This window comes from Thunnus thynnus, chromosome 20 (assembly GCF_963924715.1).
Source record: "Thunnus thynnus chromosome 20, fThuThy2.1, whole genome shotgun sequence".
In the NCBI taxonomy this organism is placed as follows: domain Eukaryota; kingdom Metazoa; phylum Chordata; class Actinopteri; order Scombriformes; family Scombridae; genus Thunnus; species Thunnus thynnus.
This window is the reverse complement of record NC_089536.1, coordinates 8602629-8629988: the sequence shown is the minus strand read 5'-3', so window position 1 is coordinate 8629988 and position 27360 is coordinate 8602629. Positions and strand designations below refer to the sequence as shown.

The following is a 27360-nucleotide window of genomic DNA, read 5'->3' as shown; positions in this document are numbered from 1 at the left end:
CATATTATAGTAGCGTATAGCAAGAATATGGTCAAACACGTAGTGTATGTGTTTGGATATGAACAATTTATATTCAATTTATATTTATATTCAATATCCTAAGTGATCAAATCATTTATATTTTATATTTAAAGCCACTATGTGTGAAATTTGAAAAAGTTCCCTCTGGCACTCCCAGAGTGAGATTGACTCATTTATCACAAATCAATTCAGGAAGATTTAATGGTTTTAAGGATTACATAAAAATCCTACACATAGTGGCTTTAACGTTTTAAATGACATAAATGAACCATTTCGGAAGCAGCCGCTGAAAGTCACGGACACATACACGAGCTTGTGGCGCTCTGTAGTTTGTTATCTGATCACTCATCCTCCTCAGACTGAGCAGATGAAATCACAGATGAGAAATGAAGCATGTATCTGATCCTTGCCTCCTGTGTGAGAATCTTATCTAAAACGCCCAGGGAGACAGCCAATCCAGCTAATCTCTTCTTCGTCTTGGTCTGATCCTCACCGTGTAAGTGATCCGCACCGATCAAGAAGATATGATTTTTAGTCCCAGTCTTCTCGGGTCTTTATCTCAGTCTTATGTTTTGAGGGCATGGCAAAGCATTCTCTGCCTCACAACTTTCTAAACCGACAATTTGCTGCAGAGTGTGTTTGACGCAAAGCTATTTAACTGTGGGAATTCCATTTCTACAAGTCATAGGGTAAACAACAAACAAAACAACACAAGGAACCATGATAAATGACATAACTGTGACAAATGACAAGTGGCTTTGGGCTGAACAAATGACAATGTGCTGTCAAATATCAAATGTAGATTCTTGCTTGAGGAAAAGGAAAGAAAATATATCAATGAGCATTATGTAAAGGTTCTGGTTTCCATGAGCTCGTATTTGTTTTGAAGACCCTTGGCAGTGTTGGGAGGGGTTGTATGGTCATGTAGTCTCACATCCTTTTCCTTTCCTCATTGGTTGTACTATCAAATGATAAAATCAGATCACTCTTACGCAGAAAACCTTGATTTTTATGTATTCCATTATTCTCATGGGCTTAAAATCAATCTCATGCCTGTTCGGGAAATGTGTATACTCATTTCAAAGAACTAAATACTTGCACTATAAATGGAAAACTATTACTACTGTATTATTACTAAATAATAAATTATATCAGGCAATTTATTTTCATCTGAGATTTATAGCAGGATCAGGACTCCCTGTTGAATTGCTTGTACGTGTCGTGCCCCCAACATTGCAATACTGACTCCCAGGCTCTAAAGAAAATGAATCCCACTTCCTTCAAAGGATTCAATCTCCAAGTTTAAGCCTGTTGGGGCTGGTACCCAACCCTAGAGAAAGTGATGCTTCAAAGATGACTCTGGGAGCACGAAACAGAGAAAGGCTGCAGAGCAGCATTTTTAATTTAAGACACAAACCTCCCAGAGAGTGTCCGCTGAGTTGAAACAGACGACTGCTTGGCAAAGTTTGTTTTTATGTTGTTTTTTTTAAAGGGACTTGTTCCAGATGAAGACTGACAAAGACTTAATTCTGCTTCATGAATTTTATGCCTTGTTCCAAGTTTTTCTTTTTACTAACTTGTGTTTCATCAATGGGGCTTTATTTGGGATCTGAAAATAGAAATGACCAATGAATTCCACACAGTTATTGTTATTCTGGACTTATTTTAGCTGCTGAGCATCCAGAGTCATTTGAACTAAATATTCTATACTCTTACTCATAATTACTTGAGAAACTGGGGCCAATGAGCATATAAAACAAAGGCTAAGATATGAAATTATACCATTTTTCCTGCTCTAAATCATTGTCTCTACTTGATAGTGCAGAGACTTTCTTCAATTAAAATTGAATGTGGGAGCTAGAGCGTGAAATGGAACATGGGTCTGAAGTGCCTTAGCAGCTCGGTCACCCCAAAGATAGAGACCATCTCCACCGCTGGGTAACGAAGCTCAGCAGTACATCTCTTTAAAAATATATTCTTTCCTACTTCCTTTTTTCCCTCTCAGATACTTGATGACCACAGAGCTTTTAAAAAGCTGTCCTGCAGAAGGACTTACAGGCGTTTATGGGCTTGTTGATGACACACTGAGCAGGTATTAAATCATGGCTTTTGGAAAAGCAATGGCCCATGCAGCAAAGATTGTTGACCAAAGGGAAGAAGCAGGTTTGCACTATGATATACAACCAGATGAGAGCAATTCAGCAGAGACTTCAACTATCTGAATGTCTGTAGTTTAGTTTTTAAGAGAGCAAGAGTTCACACAAGGGTTAAGTGGAGCGGAAAGTGGTTTGGCCACAGAGACAACCTCTGGCCAAGCATCTGTACTTTCAGTTCAACTTTACAAGGCTGCCCATCCAGCCATATGAGAGTAAGGAAGTCAGCAAAACTGTCCATTAGTCATATCTCAAATGGACACAAGGATGGCAGTTGTTTGTGGGAGTATTCCTCGTAAACAACTGAGGAAAATATTCTGTCTCTTCTCCTGAAACTGAACAGATTTCTACCTTTTATCACCTCCTCCTAAACCAACACCAATTGTGTGGTAGAGGAGAGATGATGGTGCCCTGTCCTGCTCTCTGCATTCTAGCTCCATTCTTGTGGAGTCACATCCATTCATTTAGCAGTTTTAAGTTGCTTATCCTAGTCTGGTTTATGGTGGCAGCAAGGTAGCCCAGATGTCATTTTCCACTGCCACATCCTCTAGCTCTCTCTGGGGGATCCCAAGCTGTTGCATTTCCCAAAGGACACGCAACATAGTCATCTGCTCCAGTTACAATTTCTTCACTATATTAAAAAACATAAAATGGCAAATTGGCTCTTGTCAGACATAGAAGAATCTAATGCCTAAAGGTATTCCCAGATGAGATTGGATATGTAATCCCTTCAGTGTAAGCGAGTGGGTCTTCTCCAGTTGCTGGTGCCAAGAGACCAAGAGACATCTTAATCAGATGCCTCATCCACCTCAATACAAAGGAACAGTAGTTCTACTTTCAAGCTACCAGGATGTTCAGGATAGTCCCCAGTGGTAACCCCAGACACCCTGTGAAGGAAACTTATTTCAGCCATTCGTATCTACAGTCTCATTCTTTTGGTCACCAAACTTGTGAGCGTGTGAGAGCTGGAGCATAAATCGACAAAACTTCTGAAAAAACCCCTAAATCTTTACATCCACTCTAAATAATTGTTCAACCTCTCCCCCAAGACTGTGACAAAAAGCCCTCACCAGTTTTTATACTCATAATCCTCCCCGCATATTATGAATGGCTTATTATTTTGTATTATTACAAAAAGCGTATTATGAGAATGGTGTGGAAATATGCATGCTTGTAATTATGTAGTGGGATAACTTCCAAATTGTGTTTGAGCTCTGGCCAAATGCTCAGTGACTGACCCAGACATCGACCACGCTCACTGGCTGCCAAAACCTCTCACAACACCCATCTCCTAACAATAGAGTTATTCTTAGTGTGGCTACACACTTCAAATGTCACATCAGTCCCATTACAGCATAGATAAAGCATCCTGGTTGGCCGCTCTCCAGATTTAACAGCCTTGTTTTTTGTATGTTTTTTTTGCATTTCTACTTGTGTCTCCAAATTACACAGCTCTCAGTCTGCAAGTGCTTTGTTTAATTCACATTCTCACTAAGAGAGAAGGTGTGTGTTCATAGACACATCATAAGCATATATTCCAGACTGTAACTAATCAAGGTCTCAACAGTAGCTGAGAATAAAAGCATCTACAAATAATGACTAACTTCCTTCCTTTCCCCTCTTACAAACTGAGTCTTTAGAAGCTAACTCACTTCTAAACTCTCTCAGAGCCCGGCTAAAAGGCATTTGTGTGGGCCAGAGGGCAGTGAGGACTTCATTGTCAATGAGTTCAATACCGATTTCAATCCCGACTCTGCCAATCAGATGGGCTAGCATTGCTCCTTGTTCTTCCCCATCAAAGGCCTTTGTCTCCTCAGCTCATGGTTGATTAGGTGGGGGGAGACTGGGAACTGTGTGTGGCACACTGAGCTCTTTGTCCTGCTCAAGAACTAGACTCCTTAACAGTCTATAGCTGCATGCAATGAACTCACTCAGGCACACATGCACAGGCGTGCATGTGAGAAAACTCACATGCATGAGATGCTAAAATAAAGGCCACCATGTCCAATTATGTGTTTGCATGAGTTCACAGATCTCAAAGGAGCACGCTGACAAGCTGCCAGACAAGCTACAGTATATGTTAATGATCTCTCTCCTCTTGCTAATGTGACTTTGAGAAATGAACTTGAAAACTACTTCACAAGATTAATAGGCGAGACAATCAGTGAACAATTCATACAATCTAGAAATGACAAAGAGATGTATCTATTCCACTGTATTAAAGGGGACATGTCATGTTTTTTGTGATTTCCTGTTATTCATATATTGTTATGATGTCGGACGTTTATGTAAACATGGTCCAAGGTCCAAAACTTTAGGTGAACATATGTGAAAGTGCTCCCTACAAGTCTAAAGCCATGATGACGCTTTGTTTTCAAAATTATCTCTACTTCCTCCTTGTGATGACATCAGATTGGTTCATGCATGCCCACAAACAGCCATCTGTTATGCAGACTTTGTTGCTAAGGTTATTGCAAAGGTTGTTCCATGGGTTGTTTGCATCGTTCACTCATATTTTGGATCAGATTTCCACTCAAACTTGCACAGATGTATTTGAGAAGTTGACGTTTTGAGTATAGAATGAGAAAAGTGAAGTGAATTCCTTCTACTACTGTCCACAGAGCATGAGCACTGGAGACTTCCGTTAGCCGAGCCGGCTAACTTCCGGTTGGCTCTCCATTAACTTGAATGGGGATAAAATCATTTAATCGTGTGGCTCCTCTAGACTTTCCAAATATTATCAGACCCAATGGATCAAATTCTGATAATAAATCGAGTCATTTTGTGGGAATTGTGACGCTGAAAAAAAGTTATTCACCATTTTACAGCCGCTCCTTTTCCCATGATTTTGTGTGGGAAAGATGCTTTTTGGGCCAATGTGCATCACGTGATGGACCCTGAAGTGTAATTTACATGGTTTGGCCATTATGTCAAATTTGGCTTCCAGTCCGGCACACTTTCTCGGGCTTGGTTTACCTAGCCTCCTAAGTCACTGGAAGTCTGCTGTGGGGCAGCTAACCAATAAAAATAGAGTGGGCTCATTGGGATTGCGGCCTTAGAGAGACAGGACCTAAAATGGCCTGTTTCACATAGAGACTGAACTGAAGGGCTGCATAAAGGGCCAGTATAAGATAAATAAGTTAGATTTTTTTTTTCAACTCTAAATCATGCAAAGATATTCCAGTAGAGCCCCACAATAAATAAATGGCCCTAAAATGTACCTGACACCTTCGCTTTAAGGTAATACAAGCTTAACATGTGGTTATATTGATGAAATGGATTAAATCAAAAAAGCTTAGATGTTTATAGTTTGTGTCAGCAGGTTAATCCCAACTGACAGTCTACAGCAGCACTACTGATCTTCCAACATCAGTAGTCACAGGGTTCTTACTGGTTTCCAGTTTTAATTATTTATAAAGTGCATCAATTGGAGCCAGACAGCTCTAACAGCTACTCTCCATTAAAATCTAGGACCGTTTTTCCTCATCATCAGTGTAAACCTTTAAGAAATCCTCACTTAGTGCTGTAGTGAGTGAGTGAGTGAGGTTTGGGCTCTATACCCTCTCAGCAAAGTGTTTATTACTGAGGCCATGTTGAGTCACCGCGCTGAGTGGCTCAGATACCACCACATTAATATCCATTAACACAGATGGAGACTTAATCCCTACTCTTCGACAGCCAGTCACCCAGGGTCTCTGCCTGCTCTGACATCGTCGCAGGACTTCTGCTGGTCACACACATCGGGACAACAACACACAGCTAATGCACAGTACCAGTCTTAGTTTGGACAAACCTTCCCATTCCCTTGAATAAGAAAGTATGTCCAAACTTTTGACTGGTACTGTATATGAACACTGCATTGGAAAAATACATATTATTACATTGTTGGGCAGCCCTTCTCACAGAATTATGACACATAAGTTTCCTATTTTTGTGTTATTGTTTTTGTGTTTGTTATACTCAAAACTCCAACTACCAGAGTTGTTTTCATGTATAAAATGTCTACATCGTGAAAACTGAGTTATTACAATGTGCATAAAAAGGTTCTTTTATTTTAGTTTCAGTCAAACAGTAACGTAGAGGACAACTGTCTACATTAGCGGTCTAGATGTGATGTGAATATTCAAAGTATTTTTGCACACCTAGTTTGCGGCGTTGTCATAATTCCAGGTTGCTAGCTGGCTCTGGCTAGCCTACGTCATAATGAATTTAACACTTACACAATGGAAAAAGATTCTACACACTCTGTGCTCTTGGTTTGTGTTTCTTGATGAAGTGTTCGAGGTGCGATCAACTTTGTTCAGTCCCTACCTACCAAGCTAACTGTAGCTAGCCTACAGTTAGCAAGGTACACACTGTTGCTTCAACTCTCGTCTGCAGATATCAGACTTGTCTTCTGTTGAAACACAAACAGCTGGAGCAGATGATCTTGCTGCATCTTAGTTGAAGTATCTGGTACTGATAGTCCATAGTTGGATAAACTGTATTTTTCTTAATATGACAGCCTTAATATGACAGGTGGTGCAGGCGTTTCATCATTCTTGCACATAAAATCCTAAAAATATGACATTTCAATCATGTTTTAAGGGATGTCCTACATTCTTCAGGAAAAAGAAATCATACCCAAGCTAAAAAAAGATGATTTTTGTCCACAAAAAAGTTTTTTTTCAAAAACAATGTTAGGAAAAAAAACAACCCAGAAAGCAAAATATCCACAGTTTGACTCTCAACTGAGAAGATAAAACTGCCTTGTCATAAGTGCAAAATTTGCCACAGCGAGCTACATTTAGGTGTCTGTGTGATCAGTGTCTCTAGGATGGAAGGAAAGTGAGGCAGATAAAAATAGAAAAGTATCACGCACAAGCACTGAGCTAAAGTGAGCACAAAAAAGACACAGGACGATTCTTTGTTTCTGCTGAGGCCACAGCAACTGGGAGAAGGTGGAGCAGGGAGAGTGTGTGTGTGTGTGTGTGTAAATATGTGTGTTGTCTGTCTGGGAGGAAAGAGTTTCTGCGTGGAGAGGCTGTCAATTTGTGTGTAGCGGTAAAAAGCCATAAAAAGACTGTAAAAACATCTAAAGGTAAACTAAATTGAGTCCCCTGGGCTTTCCTCTTCTCTTGGGTGTTTGTGTCTTTGTATGTGTGTGAAGCTGTATATATATACACTCAAGTCAGTTGGTTTTTACAAACTAAAAACATGATGCCACTTAATTTATACAAGGACATTGTGAGGTATATATGTGTTTATGTGTATGAGACGTTTAACAAAGTCATTTAACGATGTCTCATCATGTGACACTAATGTGAGGAGCACTGTGTTTTACCTACCAGACTGTCCACACCGCCCAGCGTATGATTGGCGTTGTACAGGGAGTAGGTCAACTGGTACACGCCGTCATTGGTCTCGCTGTTGCCATAGAAACCCACACCCACTGCAACGCTGCAGAGAGAAAAGGCATATAAAGGGACAGGTAAGGCTTTGATAAATTAATGAGGGGAGCAGAGTACAACTGATTGGAGTGTAAATCCTGTATGTTCGAGACGATGTCCTTTTCAGTCGCCGTTTCAGTCAGAGTTTGCTCATTGATTAAGTCAAAAAGATAATGTGCGAAAAACTAAAAATAAGAATGTTGTTTCTGTTCTAAAATACTGAACCATCCTGTGGTAGAGATATACCTACAAGAGAGAACAAAAATCAGCACCTACACAGTATTTCATGGCTTCTTTTTCACATTAGCATTTTGGCATTATCACAAAGTGGATTCATCAATTTCTCCACCTCAACCCTGGCTTTTGGAAAAAAACAAGAAAAAGCAAACGTACAGTAATGAGGCTCTTTGGGACGATCCCTGTAAGGAGATAAAAGTGTTATAGGGCATATTATGTCCACTCAAACAGCATGAATGACATGCATTCACTGGAAAGGCAGCAGGAGTTGCTGTGTGTGTCTTGGGGGGATATCTTGGGAGATTTCACACACAATTAAGATTGCGGGAGAGATAATATCAGATTCATTCAGAAGTTGTTTTGTTTGTTGCTTTTTCCTGCTAAAGTCTGTGCTTCCTCCATGAAAAAGGTTTTTGTGCTGCACATTTAATCAAAATGTCCAGCCTTATGTCCTGACTTGTTTCTTTTACTTACTGTACAATATGATAATTTAGTTAATTGAAACTGTAATCTGTGAGCAGCAAACAGAACAAAATGGTTTATTACAGCAGGAAAAAAAACAAAACAAATATGCAGCACATATAGAGAACTGAAACCATTTGGATTTCTGTGTTCATTTATGTAAACATAACTCTTTGAACCAGAAATCTGACAATACAGGGTTTTGGAATGTGAATGCATAATTTGAAAACACTTTTGCATATTCAGTCATCCAAGGATTTCATTTGATGAGCAAGAGAAGCAGCACAAACAAAATACCCGGCATCATAAACCTACGCTCTTAAGTAGTCTCTCTGAGCGTCTGCACTGTGGCACTGTGCTGCCATAATATGGGATTTAAAAGCAGCTACACAATCTCTCTCTCGACATAAACCCCACAAGAAGAACATAATGCCTCACAACATACTCTGAAGACATGACAACAATGATCCCCCGTGTTACATTTAAAAGCTGAGGTCAGAGGTCACAGTTTTTTATAGCAAAACCTGAAATAAAGATCATCTCTGCTAATATCAGAGGAAATTATTACTCTTTTTTATGAGATAAAACATTGATCTTCAGGAGAAACAAGTTGCTAAATGACACAGCAACTACTATAATTAGTGACGCTTTTGTTTAGACCACCACCTACTAACTCAATTCATCATAAGATGAGAAGCAAGCAGCATCTGTCAGACTCTTGTCAGTACAATTCAATACAGCAGCTAGTCATACTGTCACGAAGCATTTAACGATCATTGGAAGCTCTGGTTTGAGGTGCTGTTGAATTATATTACATTTTATTGAAAAGTGTGCCTAATTAAGTCACTTGCACTGCTGTCACTGACTACATTATCTTATAACCAAGTTAAGTTAAGTTTATTTGTAGAGCACAATATCATACAGAAGCAATTCAAAATGCAATTGATAAAACAGTAAAACAGTAAAAAATTGGTTTGGACATAGATAAAGGCACACATTACACACACACACACACACATGCAGGCAAACAAACCTACTTAAAAGCTAAACAAAACAATGTCTTCAGTTATTGTAAGCCGGCAGACTGTCCCATACTTAAGGAGCAGAAGCACTAAATGCTCTGCGCCTGATTTGGAATTAGAAAGCTGTCCTGGGGCCTGAGAGATCTGCCTGGTTGATAAAATGGAAGCATGTCTGATGTACAGTATATTCAGGAGCCGGGCCGTTTAGTGCTTTATAGGCCAGAAGCAAAAAAAAAAAAAAGGTTCTATAATTGAAGGTAGCCAGTGAAGCTGTTTAGAAATTGGAGTGACATGGTCAAACTTTTTAGTTCTATACGGGCAGACGCATTTTGAATAGGCTGGAGTCTGAATCTGCCTGAGAGATGATTTTTTTTTTGAGATAACCAGTCAGTTGATATAAAACAGAGAGGAATAGAGCTCTCTGGGACCAATTTCCCTCTCTAGAGTTGAGCAGATACAGTATATGGCCGATTGACTTGATTATTTATTACAGATCAATATTTTATAACCTCATTAATTCTACATGGTTTTATGAGTATGGGCGCCTCTTCTCTTACTTATCTAATAAACCATAAAACATCGATATAGCTTTCTCTGATCTGTTACTGTAATCACTGCATCCGCCCATAGCTCAGTTTGATAAACCACCACTGTCTCATCCCAAAACGAGTCCCCGGTGACGGCCAGGGGCAGGTCAGGTCAGAGCTAAAGGGAAGGCAAGCTGAGGTAAGCCTGACTGAGACGTGAGCAGTCTCCTTAACCTCCTGGCTCCCCTGGACTCCTCCCTTATGGTCCGGATAATAAACATTAAGCAGAAAAGAGAGACTATAAATCCACAGTCAACGGCGCAACAATGGAATCGCTGAAGTCTGGCAGAGCTAGCTGTGCGGCAGTGTGGCGCTCGGAGCTGAATGCAGGTGAAGCGGAACAACAGGGGCTATTTTCCTAATTAGTAGAACAAGGACAGAGTCTCATTAACTGACCCCCTGCAGGTAAAGCTCCCACTCTGCAGGTTTTAACACAACCCTCAGGGAGAGGCATGGAGATGTTTTAAAGACAGAGCAGACATGAATAAATAAAAGCCTCAGTTTGGAAAGAGAAATAAGGAAGACGTGGAGAGACAGGAAGTGACAGATATAGACAGACTGAAAGAGACAGACTGACAGTGATGGAGGCAGGAATCGAATACTGTATACAGGCAGACGGAGAGTTTACAATAAATAATGTGACGCAACAGCAGAGCGCAAGACAATGGGACAAACAGAACAAGACAGTTCCGTCTTGCTTCACGCACCCACAGTTATAATAATACACAAATAATGACACATACTGCTACATTTTATTTGTTGGATGTGGGTTTTTTGTTTTTTTTTTGTTCCCCCCAAAAAAAGACATCACCTGCAAAAGAAAACATACAACGGGAGTTGCTCTTCTTTCATCTCTGTGTGTCTAAACAGATCCTCTAATGCCACAGACGCAGAAAAATGTATTGGGTAATAGCTGGGAGAAACTTGCGCTTCTTTGAACCATGCAAATATTTTAAGGGTAGAATCTTATGAATATAAGGGAACTGGGAGGACAGAGAGACATTTGCAGAGGAAGAGAAAAAGAAGGAGGAATATTTCGTTCTTTTTCTATCCCTCTTTCGCTCTCTCTGTCTTCCCGGCCCCTTTAGTGCTGCTCCTTAAAATATCTATGGTCTAATTCAAAGAGAAAGAATATTATAGATTTGACTAGGCATGCACTGAGCAGAAGTCCAAACTGTCATGTTGATAAATGACAAAATAGATAAAAGACAGTGAGGGGAATTCAGAAAAAGGAACCAAAAGCTTCAGCCTGCAGCAGAGAAAAAAAAAAAGGCCTTGGCTACTATGAATAGACTGTGTGAATATTTGAGATTTGCACCAAAGTGGCAGCAATGACTCTCTTGAGACGACAAATATAAATAGATGATTTTATATTTCACTCTGCCCTCCTGAAGTCAGCAAACAAGCCACCCCCAAAAATCCCCTTAATATGCTGTAGGCCTGTAATATAAAACACAAATAGCTCCTCTCTAAATGTTTCATGCACATGTCTCTATTTTCAGAGCTCGAACATTTCCAAAATAGCCAATTTAAGACCCGAGATGCAGTAAAAAACAAAGTTATAAATCGGTTACTGAAAATAGATGACACCAAAAAGTGAACAAGGGCTTTAAAGCACTACCGCTGGCACGCTGATAGTTAGGTATTCTGTTACAAGCTGCTCGTGTGCCAAATAAATTCTGTATCAGATCCAATGAAGCATATACACAGATGTCATGTAAACAGACAGTTTATCTCTCTTCCTTTCTCATATTCTTCCTGCTTCTCACTTCCGCGCTATGATTGTCAGCAGACACAATATACAAAACAGATTAACAAATACAACAGAATTTTTGTGTCCTGGAAAAGGCAGCATCCTTTGATGATCCATTTTTGCCTGACAACCATTCATCGCAACCAGTATTAGGTAAACTGACAGGAGATATTTAAGATGTCTTTAACATCATGTTGCAATAGAGGTCACTGTTAACAACTTGCTGTACATCCAAGACTTCCTAAAGAAACAGAAGCGTCATTGTGCTCAAAATCCAACCTGGATAAAACTATCAGTGGCTTTGTAAGAGTCCAGATGTCCTCAGCATGAGCAGCTCAGTCAGTTACACTACAGTATAATTACACAGCTAATCTGTTACACCACAAGCAGAGCTACAACCACATCCACTGAGTGACATCTGCTCTGGCCTCACCAGTGTTAATTAGAATGGACATCACTGCATATCAGCTCCAGCCACTGTCAAACATAATTAGAGTGGAGAACGGCACGGCTTTAAGCAGAAACAGAAGGAAGAGGGGAGGATGAACAAGGATGAGCATAGAGGGAAAGGAAGCAAAATGAAAAGAGGACCTAGAGAAGAGAAAGGGGGAAGAAACATAAGGGTGAAAAGAGGTGAAGGAGCCGGACTGAAGAGATTAAAACGAAGCAGGTTTTCCTCTTCCCAAATCCAATGTGAAATCCACCGGGCAATTCGCATCCATCCTCTGGCATATCAAGTAGATTGACATAATCAAAGTTGGGAATCAGATGAAGGAGAGTTGATTTCCCACAGGATGTTTCCTCCCACTTCATTCATCTCACAATATTAAATCTTACAACTTATCAAATTGCACCACGGAAGCTCTTTAAATCTACTCCAGACCAAAACAGTGCACTCTAATGGGATTACTATTGAGCACTATTTGAGAGAAAAAAAATTTAAGCAACCAACATATGAAGACATTACATATTTTATAGCACTGACAGTATTTTTTTTTTTTTTTTTTTACAGTATATTACATTACAAAGCATAAGCTATGACACAGAAGATCAGACAGGATATAATCTTGTTTGGAGGGTAGAAATCTTGCAGAAGGGTTGACATCATCAAAAATTTGAGACTTTATTTACTTCTGTTAGGTGTATGCAAAGTTTTTAAAAAATCCTACAGAGAGCTTGTCCCTTAAATCGGAATTTGCTGGAGAAATAGTCTGAAGAAGGTACTGAAAGGGTTTTGTTGATCTGAGAACAACAAGACCTGGTGAATAACCCGTTAGGAGACTGCTCTCCCAAGAAAAAAACGAAAGCATCAACGGTTTCAGCAAATGCCCCTAAAACAACACTTGTTTACGCTCAAGTGACAAAGCCCTCTAGCGGCCGTAGGAATTCAGAGGAAGTAGAGTGACGTTGTTGTAGAGGCACAAAGTCCGCAGAGGGAGGAGGAGGCCGGGGGCCGGATGGATGGTGGGTCAACAAAACGAGGGACTTTAATATGGGAATGTCAACAATGGTTTCTTTCAACCATGACCACAGTTATTCCCTAACTATTGCCAAGTGGTTATTACTGTAACCATGACGACGGAAGTTCCCTAACCTGAACAAAGTAGTCATTTTAACCCAAACCACAATGTTTTCCTAAACTTAACCGAGCAGCTTTTGTGCCTAAACCTATAACCAAACTTTAACCACAAGAGTTTAAAATGAGAAGACTGTGTGTGTCGTTCTGGAGGGCATGGACCAACTATATATTTTTCAAATTTGGAGGACTCCTCTGCTAGTCGCTGCTTGCATTTTTTACGCTTCTAAGTTTGGTTTTGCAACATACATTTTTAAAGTGCGGAGGTCTGCCACTTTTTAAGTCATTCTACGTTTTTTAAAAACTTCACATGAATAATTTAATGCCACGTAATGAAGACTGGTTGACTGGATGGGAACAGAGGCCATTTTCAACACTTGACAGAGAGAATTCACTGAATAAATGTGTGTGACATCAAGCTAAGTGTTGTATGGTTAGTGCTTTAGTGCTGTTTTTCCCAAGTAGTGACTCAAAGGTATTTTGACATACAAAATATTCGCCATCATGCTTTTAGCGGCCAGAATTTAGATTTGAATTAATGAAACTGGGAAATTAAATATTTTTTAAGAATTGTTGAATGAGGCGTTTTTGTGAAAAGCATTTATTTTCTTTCTTTTTTTCACTTACGCTTCAGGAAATTACTTCCAGTAGACGTGGACAGTGGCTCAAAAAATATGACAGAGTAGAAAGCCGATGTAATTAATTAGTGATTCAAACCTACAGTGGTTCCAAGAGTTTATCCACTGCCATGAAACCCCTGTGTATTTCCATTTAACAGTGAACTTTGTCTTTTAACAAAAAAAAGACATACAAAAATGCTCGAGGCTCGACTAATTTAATATTACCCACTGGCTGTTAAACATGACTGTCACATGGTTGAGAGAAGCATCCACTCATCTGGCACCAGATTCAATTAGCTACTTTGTGGGAAGAGCACATCTCATTGACTGACTTAATAGGTTCTATCTGGTGATGTAAGTGCTGACTATGCTGCATCACTGCCTGTGTTTAGGTAACGTTATTACAGATTGTGACATGAACTTTGCCCCTATAGTTTGAGAGCTGTAAAGGTTCATGTTTGTCAGCGGCAAGCGTTGCTTTGCAAGTTCGACACAGCAGCAATGAATGAGCTGGTGTTAACCGAATAATAAGCTGGAATAATTAACTGCTCCAGGTTGTCTACGTACCAGCTATAGGCCACAATACTGATGTCATTAATCTTTATCGCAGCTACACGTAATGTCATTTCACATCAGGAAAGTTTTCAGCTCGACATATGATGAAATTCAGCCGCCTGCAGCCAAAACAAAACACATTCACTGGACCGCTCCTCAGATGTAAAATCTGAGGGGAAACACTGGGTCAGATATTATCTTAGAAACAAAGAAACATCTCTCCTGCTCTCAAATAAACCTCACACTAATCATTTAAGTGTTTTTGGAACAAGGTCGATTTCTTCATGCATAAAATGTGATAATTAAGATTTAAATTCATTATACATTATTATTGTCCTGTTGCGTGACGGTGAAACAAGCTGTGGACTAATGAGACTAATGAAAAATATTATTAGTAACCTGTAACCTGCTCTCCATTATTTGGGTTGTATTATCCTGCCAGTTATGTAAACAGGAGGTTTTTATAGATGCAAAATAAATAGGCTGCACTTTACACACTTAACAGTCTCCTAGTTCAGGCAAGAATTAAAATGTGAGTTTAAAAACCCATTATTTTTCATAATATTTCAATCATATCCCTATCAAGAATGTATAGTTACCTTCTACATTAAATCAAATATTTTAAAATATTCAAATAGCAACTCATGATGTTTCTCTGCCTTATTTTCTCTTTATGATATCTGTTAGTCTGCACCTACAGTAACATAGAATACTTAAGGCTACTAAACAGAGAAATTATTGCATTTTTTGTTATATTAGTTGTTTGATTTATACAGTAGTCTATCCTCCTACATGTCATTTGTTTTGCATTTTATTTTGCAGACTCAGTCGGTGCATCCTATCCAGAGAGAGGTTCAAGGTTTTAAGGTGAAGAGACTTGTTTGTGAGTTGGCTGTTAGAGGCAGTAATGCACCCGTTTCACTAAACTCTGCATTGTCAGCAGAATATTTATAATACACCCACATCAGGAAGGGTTTTTCGATAATGATGGTATACTACTTGAGAGTCAGAACACAAAGGGGATATTTTGTTTACACCACTATGAACTCGGAGCTGATGAGTTATCAGCCGATTGTGCCAATACTCCCTAAAACCACAGGTCATAGCTTCCTAAGGAGCTGTTTTGAAAAACACATGTCGAGACTGAGAAGACCACTCTCTGAACGAATATCAAAAACTTTCACTCTTTTAGTTCATTTTTTGTGTGTGTGTTTTTAAACTAGATATCATACAAAAATGAAGCAAAGGTAAGATGGTATCAGAGAGATTTCATCCACATAAACCACATCAATGTCTCACAGATGGAAAAGAGACTTAGCAGAAACAGATCAAAGACTGATTTCATCAAAAGGAAGGAAATAAAGAAGGCTGGATATGCCAGTGTGAACCCGAACCACTCACACTTGCAGAACTGCAAATAGGAGCTTGGGTATTTCAAAAGAGAGGTGGACTGACAGGCATGTACACCAGAGAGAGAGTCCCTGAATGTCTTGAGAATACAAATGGGAAAATGGAGACAGGCAGACAAACAAGAGACTAGCAAACATAATAGACAGGCGGACAAACACATACAGTGTGGACAAATATTCAGAGAGTCTCCGGATGATGAGTTATGGATCTCCTGTGAAAATAGGTTATGTGCAAAGACAGAATGAGAGTCTGTGCAGTGAAAACCACTTACAGATTCCCGTTAGGAATACAGAATGACCAATAAAGAAAATGGGAAAACACACAGAATCACATACATCAGCTGTGTCTGTGGGTGTGCACTATCATCAGCAATTAGACATAACAGCTTGTCAGCGTCTTGATTTTCTCACCATGTGATGAGGCCGGCAGCAACGGCAGACCAGGTTACACAGCAAGAGTTTGGCTTCTTGCTCTCCTCCTCCTCGTCTTTGCGGCAGCAGCACAGGCAGCTCAGGTAGATGGCAAGACATAGCAGGTTGAGGCCGAGCCCTGCAGCCGCCACACAGCCCAGGAATATGAGAGACTACAGAGGGAGAGAAGGGGGGAGGGGGGGGGGGGGGGGGGTGACATGATGCATTTGAATCAGAGACATAAAGTGGTATAAGATCTCGTGTTTTGCCTCGTGCGGTGCAAAACTATTTTGACCTGGAAAGTAGGGTCACTTATGAATAAGAATAGGGTAGCTCCCGATGTGCCAATGTGTAAGTGCCATAAACCTGCATTCTTTCCAAAAAGAAGTCTGAATGTAAGAAAATGACCCTACTTCTTACTTGATTTATTACACCAGTAAACAGTTTCCTAATGAGTTCATGGTCTCAAGTGCTAGTTTCAAGTGTTCTTAAATAGAGCATGATGTTCATTTTGATAAATTATGGTGGCATTTAGAGTAAAATAGACGATAAAGCAGGGTTCGCTTTGGGGCATGGCTACCTTGTGATTGGCAAGTTGCTACCACAGTGACGATGTTGATTACGTAACGTGCACATGGTGTAACCCCAGATTCACAGAGTATAGGCATAGCTGCCACTCTTTTACAGTGTGTTTTCAATGCATGAAAGTTAATTGTCTCTCTCTCCCCTCTACGGAGTCGGCTGTTCAGTTTTTCCAGTAAATACATTTTGTTTGAATGGTTTTAAGCCTGTTTTTCTCTAGCAAAAATTAGCATCAGTATTATCACAGTTAAACACAGAATGTAAATGCACCGTGCTAACCAAGCTAGCAGCTAGCACTAGGGTCAGCTCCACCCTCTCGTCCAAATATGGTCACTTCTCAGTCAATACATCTTACAGCTGGTCGAGGAGTGAGCAATTTCTGAAACTCAGAGGGATGTCAAAGTATAAAGCAGCATAAATTTAAATAGTAAATACTGAAGACATTATTTGAGTAAATGTACTTGCAACCACTGCTTGAACTGAGGAATAAAGGACGAGAAAATGCAATAGCAGAAGTTAAAAGTTAAAATAAGGAACACAGACATCCAAATCATCCATTGTTTGTTGTTTTTTGGTAGCACACTGAGCTAGCATGAAAAGTTTTTCATGTTTTAGTGTTTTCTTTCTTTTACAAAACATGTTAGCTCTGATAACCAACTGCATGCTAACTCCCCAGCAACAAATGGCAGGCAAAATTAGTGACTAGTTGGTGAAGAAATATAACATTTAGCAGCTAAAAATCCCACGTTTTTATCTCAGGAATTGGTGAAGACTAAAAAGGAACTAAAAAGACAGCATAGTCAAGTGGCCAGGAAATTACTAAGGTTAATGTTTCCCTGCTGGATGTGTGATGCTAAATAGCTGACAGGTGGTTTGCTAACAAGTTACCTATGTCAAGGGTCTGTGTTTGTCAGATTGTTGTGGACTTTGTTATCCTGTTACATGGGCTAATAATATAACAACACTGGCTCCCTTACTGTTAGCTCAAGTGTAAGCATTGAGCACTGAACCACATAGTTACCAGGGTTAAATGAATGACTTTTATGTTGTAATGATTGAACAGGTAATTTTACCAGTAGGCCATTTTCACAACTGTTCCTTTAATTAATTTGGCTGCCATTTAACTTTTCCCGCTGTATTAAATTTCCCAATGACAAGATTTCATCAAATAAATGCTGTCAAAAGCTTATCCTTTTCTCCTCTGCAAAATGTCTCTCTATTTATAGCATCATAATGCTGATGGCAATGACGTTCTGTGACTCCAAACACACCATTTCAAACTAAAGTTAACAGCTACTGTGTGGTAATAAAAGACACCAAAAAACTAATGAATATCTCTGCATCAGCCCCAGAAACAAGGCCAGCTGCATTCTGGGAGCCTGTTATCCTCATTCCCAGCGTCCCCTGCCTCCAGTTGGAGAGAGCAGACACCTCTTCATACATCTCTGAATCTACTTCTCTCCCTCTCATATTCCTCCTTTAGCCTCCATCCCACCTTCTGTGAAAGATGGAGTGTTGTGACAAAAATAGCAACAAGACTGTCCTAACAGCCTCAAATGAATTCTGCATCCATCTGTGAGCAGATGGGTTTATTCAAGCTCAGCACCCCCCAGACCCCCCCACCCCCCACCCCCCCAACCATTGCTCCTTTCTAGTTTGTCTGAAATCTTTTTGGTGCTGAGCCATCTGTTCCCATGCTGTGATGTCATGTGTCCTGCAAGTTGAGTTGTGGGATTAAAATCCAAAAATGGGAGAATATGCAGGATTATGTCAACGATTGCTATAAAAGTCCCAGGTAAATTAAAAAATCCTCAAGAAACCTCAAAACAGCTGTTTACTTTACTCACTTTACTAATAAAAGACAAAACTACAACTATATATAGATATCGTCACTACATACTTTGTGTTTTGCACCAAGAATCTTCCATTTTATAATTTGCTCTCCTCCCCTAAAAACAATCTTTCTTTCTACTCTCCCCAGATCTATTTGTTGGGGTGCTGTGCCTCATCTTGTCCCATTTCACAGCTACATGCCTATCATGTAAAAGGCTACGCATCCGCTGACAAAAAAAGAAAGAAAATGCACAAGAAGTGTCAAGGGAGCGACGGGGCAATCAGAGAAACAGCAGAAGGTTGAGAGGTAGACGCTTCAGTCATTGACCCCTCAACTTTCTCATATTCTCCAGTGCCAGATAAAAAAGGTCTGGAAATTAGTGGAAATTTGGCACTGCGGTTTAAGAGATGGGATCGTAAATGCATTAATGGGTGTGTTCAGACAGATGGATGGATGTGTGCACCAAGGTGAGACAAAGAGAAGGAGAGAGAGAGAGAGAGAGAGAGAGAGCTCCTCGTCTCATCTGAAGGCAGGGAGGGGTTTGGAGTCATGGGCGCCGATGTAAACTGGGTGTAATTGAGGTGAAAACAGTAATGAGATGGAGATGTGGGGCGCAGGTGGATAATATGAATATGGGGGATGGGTGGGAGACACCATAAGCAGTGACTGTTAGACAGAAGAGAAAGGGGTTGGAAACTCCTACTAAATGTGCAAACACTGGGCCACCCGGCCGCTTGAATCGTCATGGTAACGTGCAGGTTAGTTAGTGCCCTTGCGACGGGGAGGGAGGACGAGTGAAAAGGCAAATTATCACAGCCTATTTGAATTAAGCAGCATGTGACAGGCCTGCTTAAATTGCCATGCCTCTGTCTTGTGATTCTCCTGCAGCCAGGCAATACAGAGAAAGGAGGGAATTTGGCAGAAGGGGGAAAACCAGTGAGGAAAGTGGTTGACAGTAAAAGGCTTTACTGGGACTCTTTAGGGCGTCAAAGGAATAAACTTTGGTCTGTATGATCTTTTTGTGGCAGCTGTCATCATGTTTGGGCCTCTAAACTCCCTCAGAATCCATTGTGTAATTTAAAAATTGCATGGGCCTTATGAAGAAACTCATAAATGTATACTTTTTCAGGGAAACATTCATTCCAAGGCTGCTTTTAAAGCAGTTATGGACAACACTGTACACTTTCTTTCTCTCTACCTTCTCTTCTCAGTAGTAGGGCGCAAAAATAATGGCTTCTGAATAATGTAGCATCCATTCAGTGGAAGGACTCACACAGAGACTGTACGCACTCAAAGACACAAAGATGCACACACCACAACCCCATCCTGGAACCATCACTTTCCAAGTGCTCCAACCTTCCATTAGGTTTAAAAACACCATTTATCTTTTACCAACCAGTGTGTACACATTCGCTCTTTGGTAAAAATCAAATTGGCAGCTCTGACCACTTAACTGCTACCTAAATTAGGTCTGAGTAGTTTCCCATAAAAGCAGACTCAATATGTTAACACCCTCCTCCTTAGTTACTCATTTCTAACTCAAGAGGCCCACTCCAGTGTCTTCTCTGTTGTGTTTCCTCTCAATTGTCCCTATAGACGGGGGGTGGGGTGCGCAGGAGACTGCAGGCTATGACATAGGAAAAGAAAGGAAGGAAGATCTAGCTGAGCGGAAAGGCAACCCCAGAGTTGGGAGGGAGTAGAGGGGGAGAAGATGAGAAAAAAGGGAAATGGAAAGACAGCATGACAGAGTGATGGAGAGAATACTGTAGGTAATGAAAACAGCGAGACAGCTGGGCGTGGATGAGAGAGAGTGAAGACAGAGGAAAGAGAAAAAGAGGGGTGGTAGAGGCATGAATGATAAAGTATGTGTTTGCACGTGCCTATGGCCATAATGGGAGTACAAAGACAAACATAAAGCTACCTCATCCCTATGGCTACCTCAGACAGACTCTTCATTACTCATTCCACAGCCCAGTTTCTCTCCCATTACAAGCCCATTGTAAATGGTTTCACCCTGAGGCTGGAACATTGCATAATGCTACGATTTTCCCAAAATAGAGAGCAAACCTAGGAATCTGATTGTTGAGTGTACAAAAATGAACACACAAGTGTGTGACAAGACAAATCATCCATACTGTAAGCTCTGAACCAAAGGATGACTAATGGATTAATTTAGGGGTTGACACACCACTGAACTCAGCAAAGTTAACACTGTGATATCAAGAGAAATATTTTTATAGAGAGCCATCTATTACTCACAAATACTCTCATGTGGTCCCTGTATGAACTTCACAAAATGCAATGTTTTATTAAGTAGATGAAATGAAATTAGGGCTTAAAAAATAATAAAAGTTACAATCCAAATGTGCTATAGTCACAAGTGACAACTTCATTTGAGGTTTGAAGATGGAACTCAGCGAGTCATGTTTGGCAATTTTGCTTGATAATGACTTAAAAGATTAACCATTTCTAAAAATCATTGATTTATTTTGACAAATTCATTAACCCTATCATTACTAAACCCAATACAACAGCCCTGTAATGTTTTTGTCCAGTTTACGTTTGTCCATTCATGAGCCAACACAATATTAGAAGTATCTATATATATATATATATATAATATGAGGATTTATTGCAGGGCTGTTTTATTAGATTAGATCTGTAATGATTAATTGATTAATTTATTGACCAAAAATTGAACAATTTTGATGATTGATTAATCATTTTAGTCATAATGGCAACATTTGCTGGTGCCAACTTCTGAATGTGAGGATTCAGTGCTTTTCTTTGCCATATATGATAGTATCTTTGGGTTTTGGACTGTTGGTTGGACAAAACAAGCTACATGAATATATTGCATTGGACTGTGGGAAATTATAATGGGCAGCTTTAAGCATACCAAAAATAGCAAGTAAGTGTATGTTTTGAACATACAAGAAAGAATGAAAAAATGCATTTGTTTACTATAGAGGGATAGAATAAACAGAATAAGAGGCATCCACACACACACACACACACACACACACACACACACACACACACACACACACACACGCAATCACACTTCTATAGGACCAGGGAGTGGCATAATGAGGCAGTAGGAGCCTGGAGCAGAAATGATCCAGAGGGCATTGGGTGAGTCATTTACACCCCCCCAAGTCCCATCAGAGGTATGATAAAAGCCAATGGGAGGATGACAACAAAGATGGGACAGTCAGATAAATGGCCAGTGATGCTGTAATGGGCCTATTACAAAGCTTTCTGGAAAATATAACAAATACTCTAAAAGATAACATTTCAGACAACTGGCCACAACAGAATAGCTGTATTGGTTCTTAACATTCGGTGATTTGAAAAAGCACTGAAAAATAAACCCCTGAATGCTCTCGAGATTACTAGGAAAACAAAAATCAATACTGAGTAGAATCTGTGCAGCTCCAGAGCACATTCATGGTGCATCTTTCTCAAATGCAGGAAATGTGGTGGGAGGTATAATTCAGGGGTAATTTGTGAGAGTCCATATTAAAATTGTCAGTCACACAACTTTAACTTCATTTTGTCAGAGGGACTCTGAACAATGATTCCTTGCAGAAAATCTTCCCAAATGCTGTACATCTTAATGATGATGAGCAAGTTTCACCCAGAAAATCTGACATGAATCTTGATGAAACATCTTGATGAGCACTCTACTGGTGAAAACGGTGCTTTATTGGAGCAGAATGGAAATGCATGTAAAGAAGGCAGAAGAGATGGAGGATGTGCTGCACGTCAAGACGGATACAAACTCACAAAAGTCTAAGTGGTATATAGTTCGTGCCTTATGCCAAGCGCCCATTAAAAATCAATTTTTAATATACAAGTAGTGGCCATAATTAATACATAGAGATGGAAAGTACCTCCATCTGTTACATTGCATCTGCTAAGCAGGCCTAAGTCATCTAACACTGGAATTCCACAAGCTTGGAGCGGTGCTAAATGCACGCTAAGCGATATGAAGTGTCTTCCGCAAGCATGGCTGCTCCACAGCAGGTGGCAGACAGCTGTGCGTAGGTGGAGAAGGTCTCTAGGCACAGTGTGCATTAATGTACAATGTGTGTGTGTGTGTGTGTGGCCTGAATGGACAGTGACATTCCTTCAACTTGAGAGGGGTTAAACGGATGTCAAGTAAGTTAGAGGAAGAGGAAGACAAGGACGAAGAAGGAAATTCCACCTTAAAAGTCGAAGCCTAGCAGGAAGCAGGAGCCTGATCTTGCTGTTGTACAACAGATAGATTTTACTCTTGTACTTACTTTTTAACTATTGCAATTTTCTCCCCTTTTACTTTTAAGGGTATTTCAGCAATTTAGTACTACACGTCCATAAAGTTGGGGGACTCATAAGAACCAGGTTTTATGATGTCCTTAAGAGACTTTAAGTCCCAGCTATTATTATGAGTCAAGCTCCAAAAATGCTAAATGTTAAAAGTTCAAACCCCTAACCCCTAGTTTATAAGACATTGTGTATGACATCATCAGGATTATTTTTTCAACTTAGCAAAGCTCCCCCAGAGCCTAGAAGACATTATAAAAATGTTTTCACAGGCTCCGCAGACTAAAACCAAGAGAAATCTAGAAACCTTACTGAGTAGGAGCCACAAATTATTTCTTTCTTTTATACATTTACCACACTGCACATTATAATACAGCACTTTATGTAATGATTTTGTGCCACCATGAATCGTTGAATAAGGGCTGCCAAGTGCCTCGAGAAATGCAGGCCAGAATGGCATCACCGCGAGGCAAAAGCCCCCCTCACCACAGATCAATGGAGCTGTTCGACTCGCTGTCTTCCTCCATGCTGCCGCCTGCTCCTCTCTTGACACTTGGTTGAATTCCCCCAGGGTCCAGGGGTCTTTCCGGCACAGTGCACTCGGCTGGGCCTGCCCATGTTCACAGCTGGGACGCCATTAAGTCCCAGTAAAGCGACCCATGGGTTATGGATGAGAGGAAGGGGAATAGGGAGTAAGAAGGGGCTTCATTGCTAAAGGATCCTTCATATCTATTATGCTGCACTGCTTTGTTTCCCCTCAACACTTTGCCAGGACAAACCGGAGGTCTCTGGAGCTTTGTGAGGTGTAGTCTTTGCTAATTTCACAAGATTTTCTTTTCTTTTTTTTTTTTTTTTGGAAAAGAGGAATGTTTGGCTTATTCCTGTTGTTTCACGAATCTCTTTCTAGTAACTGCTTCTCTGTGCAGGCCTGCTTACCAGGACTTCTTTGGAGTGCAGTGAAGCGTATTATCTCCCTATTCCCTTGACACCCTCTGTGAACCCAAAGCTCAAACCCTACCCTCAGGGGAGTCAAGGGTCATGATTTTGATGCTAGACCCCCACAACAAAGGAAACTCAACCCCGCCTCCATGGAAGAGCAGACTTTCATTGTTGTTTCTGCTGGAGGGGAGGTTGGCTGCGTGAATCTGCTTGCCCCAGTTCATGCAGCTTTGGCAAGTGGGTACAGGCATTTGATCTGACCTGCTGAAAAAAAGTCTTATTTTGCTATTAATCATAAAAATTATGATACCAAGGAAATCCAGAGACATATCAAACAATCATTAATCCTCAGCACCATGCTGTCATATCCTGTTTATGTGTTGTTAGATCAGCAGGAGGGATGTTCATATTGCCTTATCGGTACAGACCTCAACAATACCATCTAGCCAATCAGGTGATGCTAATAACTGGCTTCATGCACTACAGAGACAGATTGGGGTTAATGACCTTCTGGAGAGCCAGAGGGGGCATTATGAGTGAATGTTTCTGTATGAATGCATGGCACAAAGGAGGAGTAAGGAGTTGGTTGCATAGGAAAAGGGGAGATCATTGCTACTACAGAGGCTGGGCTGAGATGAATCACTGTTATAACAATAAGGATATGCAATCTTTCATATAAACAGGGAGCGGCTGAGGTGGGACAAGCAGCACGGGAATCAAGAACGACAGATTTAAGATTGATTTTTTTTTTGAGGAGGCGACAATAGGAGTTGGTAAATTTCCAATGCAATCAGAATGGTAGTGATAGTTCAACAGATAATGGATTTCAACCCTCGGCATGCATAATTTTCCATTTTCTATCACACAAACTAGACAGAGCTAATGCAAAAGCACAGCATATGCAGTCAGTTGTAAAATCAGCTGTGATCAGTAAAATTGAACGACCTGTAACAGTGAGTGCTCGGACTTGATGATGCAATCAAATAGTTTAGAAAATTAACAAATGAAGAAGAGTATAATTATACTTAAATTGGTGCAGATCAATCAAAGTTAATCATTTGGGGACATTATCCTTTTCTGATTTTATCTTCATGATTTCACATAAATCCTCAGTCTTCCACACGTGAGCAGCTCTGACACGAGGGGAAATGTTAAATATATTAAAATATTAAAATTAAAATATTAAATTGACATAGAGAGGTCTAACATCAATGAACAAAAAGGCGAAGGTGAAGGGAATGCTGATGCGAAAAAAAAGAAGAAACAGGGAAAACAAAGACAACAGAAGAAAAAAAAAAAGCAAAAACAGAAAGGTCTGGAGGAGGAGACTGTTTGGATGCGCTCGGGTGGAACATTTGTTCCCTGGGAATCTCTGTATGAAAAGCCACTGAAGCAGAAAGATCGAGTGTGTTAAGAGTGTGTGTGTGTGTGTGTTTGCTCCTGTAATTGAATAGTATGTCTGTGGCTTGTTCATTTGTCCCGTATCATTCCAGGCCGCAGTAATAGCAAGATAAAGTGCTTTCAGTGGGACCATGTCTGAGCTGAACATTAAAGTGATCAGCGGTGATAAGTGAAAAGTGGATGCTGTGTTGTCAAGGACAAATGGTGCTGGGACAGACGAATCTTCTATAATTATGTATAGAAAGTGTGAGATAACCTCCAGTAGACATCCATGTTCTTTATGATGATAAAATGAATTTATTTTTGCATTAAACTCTGAAATTACTGTCAGTTCTGTAAATCAGGGTTAACTGAAGTTGGAACAGGCACAAGGACGGACATGATAAATTTCCTTACTTGAAATACTTTTTTCCATTGTTTCTAATCTTCAGCACATAAGGCATACTTAATGACAGTATATCCTATGGCTGGGTTTAAATAGTCGATTTTCCGATTTAAATCGTTCTTCATTTAAATTGTCCGATATCGATTCATAAAATCTGAGATCTATCTTTTAATATATGTCTTTTCCTGTGGATTTTAAATCCAAAATGAATCCAGACATCTGCCTTTAGGCTTAGCGGTGCCTTCATTGGAGCAGCTCCAGCCATGTTCAATGAGATCTGGCTGTGCACGATATCTCACACGAGATTTCATTGTGCGAGATCTCGTGGCCCGATCTCGTTGAACATGCTGTTCCGCTGAAGGCATGTTTTCCTGTGGTATAAGTGATGTTTACATTACAGCAGGTATGTTTCTAGCCACCTTATTTACACCGGCTGCCTGGTGTTGTTTATAAAATGTACTAAAGAAAGCAATTATCTGGTCACTCAATACTCACTGACTGTAGAGTCTGTAGAGTGGTATTATATTGTGTTGACTACTGTAGTGTGTTCATGTTAAATAGAAAGTACATTAATGTAACTGCTTTGGGGTCAATTCTTAATGTGAACATTAATGTTTTAATAATGCATCAGATAGAGGGTCTTGTACAGTTTACAGCATTAATTCTCTGAGAATATCTCATATCCAAGCAAAATTGGTATTGTAACTGAACCCCTGACCGAATCGATATCGAATCAAAGCCGGAATTGAATCGGGACCTTGTGAATTGGAATCGAATCGATCTGGAAAGTCCGAATCAATACCCAGCCCTAGTGGCTCCTGTTGTTTGTGACTGTTGGCAGATTTTCCTTCAGCAACAGCGGAACAACTAATTTTATGCTGTTGTCTGTGCTTAACTGAGCATGCATTGAGCATTTACAGTATCAACCACAGCTGATCATAGGAATACAGTCAATGCTCATGAAAAATGCCTGTTTTTTTTCCCAACAAAAGACCTCATCTGTAGAAGTAACATAACTCTGATACATGGCAATAACAATATCAGTCACTGTTCAGCCTGATAAAATGAGTACATTGGATAACGTCAGAGTTTCCTGAATTGCTGAGTGTATATGAGGAACAGCGGTCCATGTGATGGAACCTGAAAGCATTCGGCACAAACTTGTTTGGGTCACAATGCAGGAAATGGTAAGGGAAGTCAGATGGACTAGGACCTGCTGACCTACACATGATGCCACACACACACAAACACACACACACACATACAAACACACGCTCACACACACAAATTAAACCCCGTCCTATTTTAGGGTGAGCTTTTTCAGTTTGCAGTTTTTGCCCTCTTCCCATCCTCAAGGCCACCAGACAGAGAGATGAGGGGCAAAGAAATATATTTCTCACATCACACAGACCGGTGTGCTGTGGAAGGCCGATTGATTGTTGAGAACATCAGCAGATTGCCTCTCTACAAGATGGATGTGTCACTTTGTGAGCAGGAGGTCAGTAAATGACTCAGTATACTTAAAACAAAGTGCTCGTTGGATAGTCAAGCCCCTTTCCGACTATAAAATCAGCGTGGTGTATCTGTGTCTTTTGTAACTTTCCCAAATTTCAACAATCACGCCCACTTCACACAACAAGTGAAAGTAGGCAGGTCAAGCTCTGTTTTTTCATTCT

At 40.2% G+C, this 27360-nt stretch overlaps 1 protein-coding gene across 1 annotated transcript in view; it reads right to left on the bottom strand.

Annotated features, from left to right (window-relative positions):
• ttyh2 (tweety family member 2) overlaps positions 1-27360 on the bottom strand; it is a 60439-nt gene that overhangs the window by 27463 nt on the left and 5616 nt on the right. The window contains exons 2-3 of the mRNA XM_067576117.1: positions 16236-16408; positions 7502-7613 (exon numbers count right to left, since the gene is read on the bottom strand). Coding sequence (XP_067432218.1) covers positions 7502-7613; positions 16236-16408 — 285 coding nt within the window. The remainder of the gene's footprint in view (positions 1-7501; positions 7614-16235; positions 16409-27360) is intronic.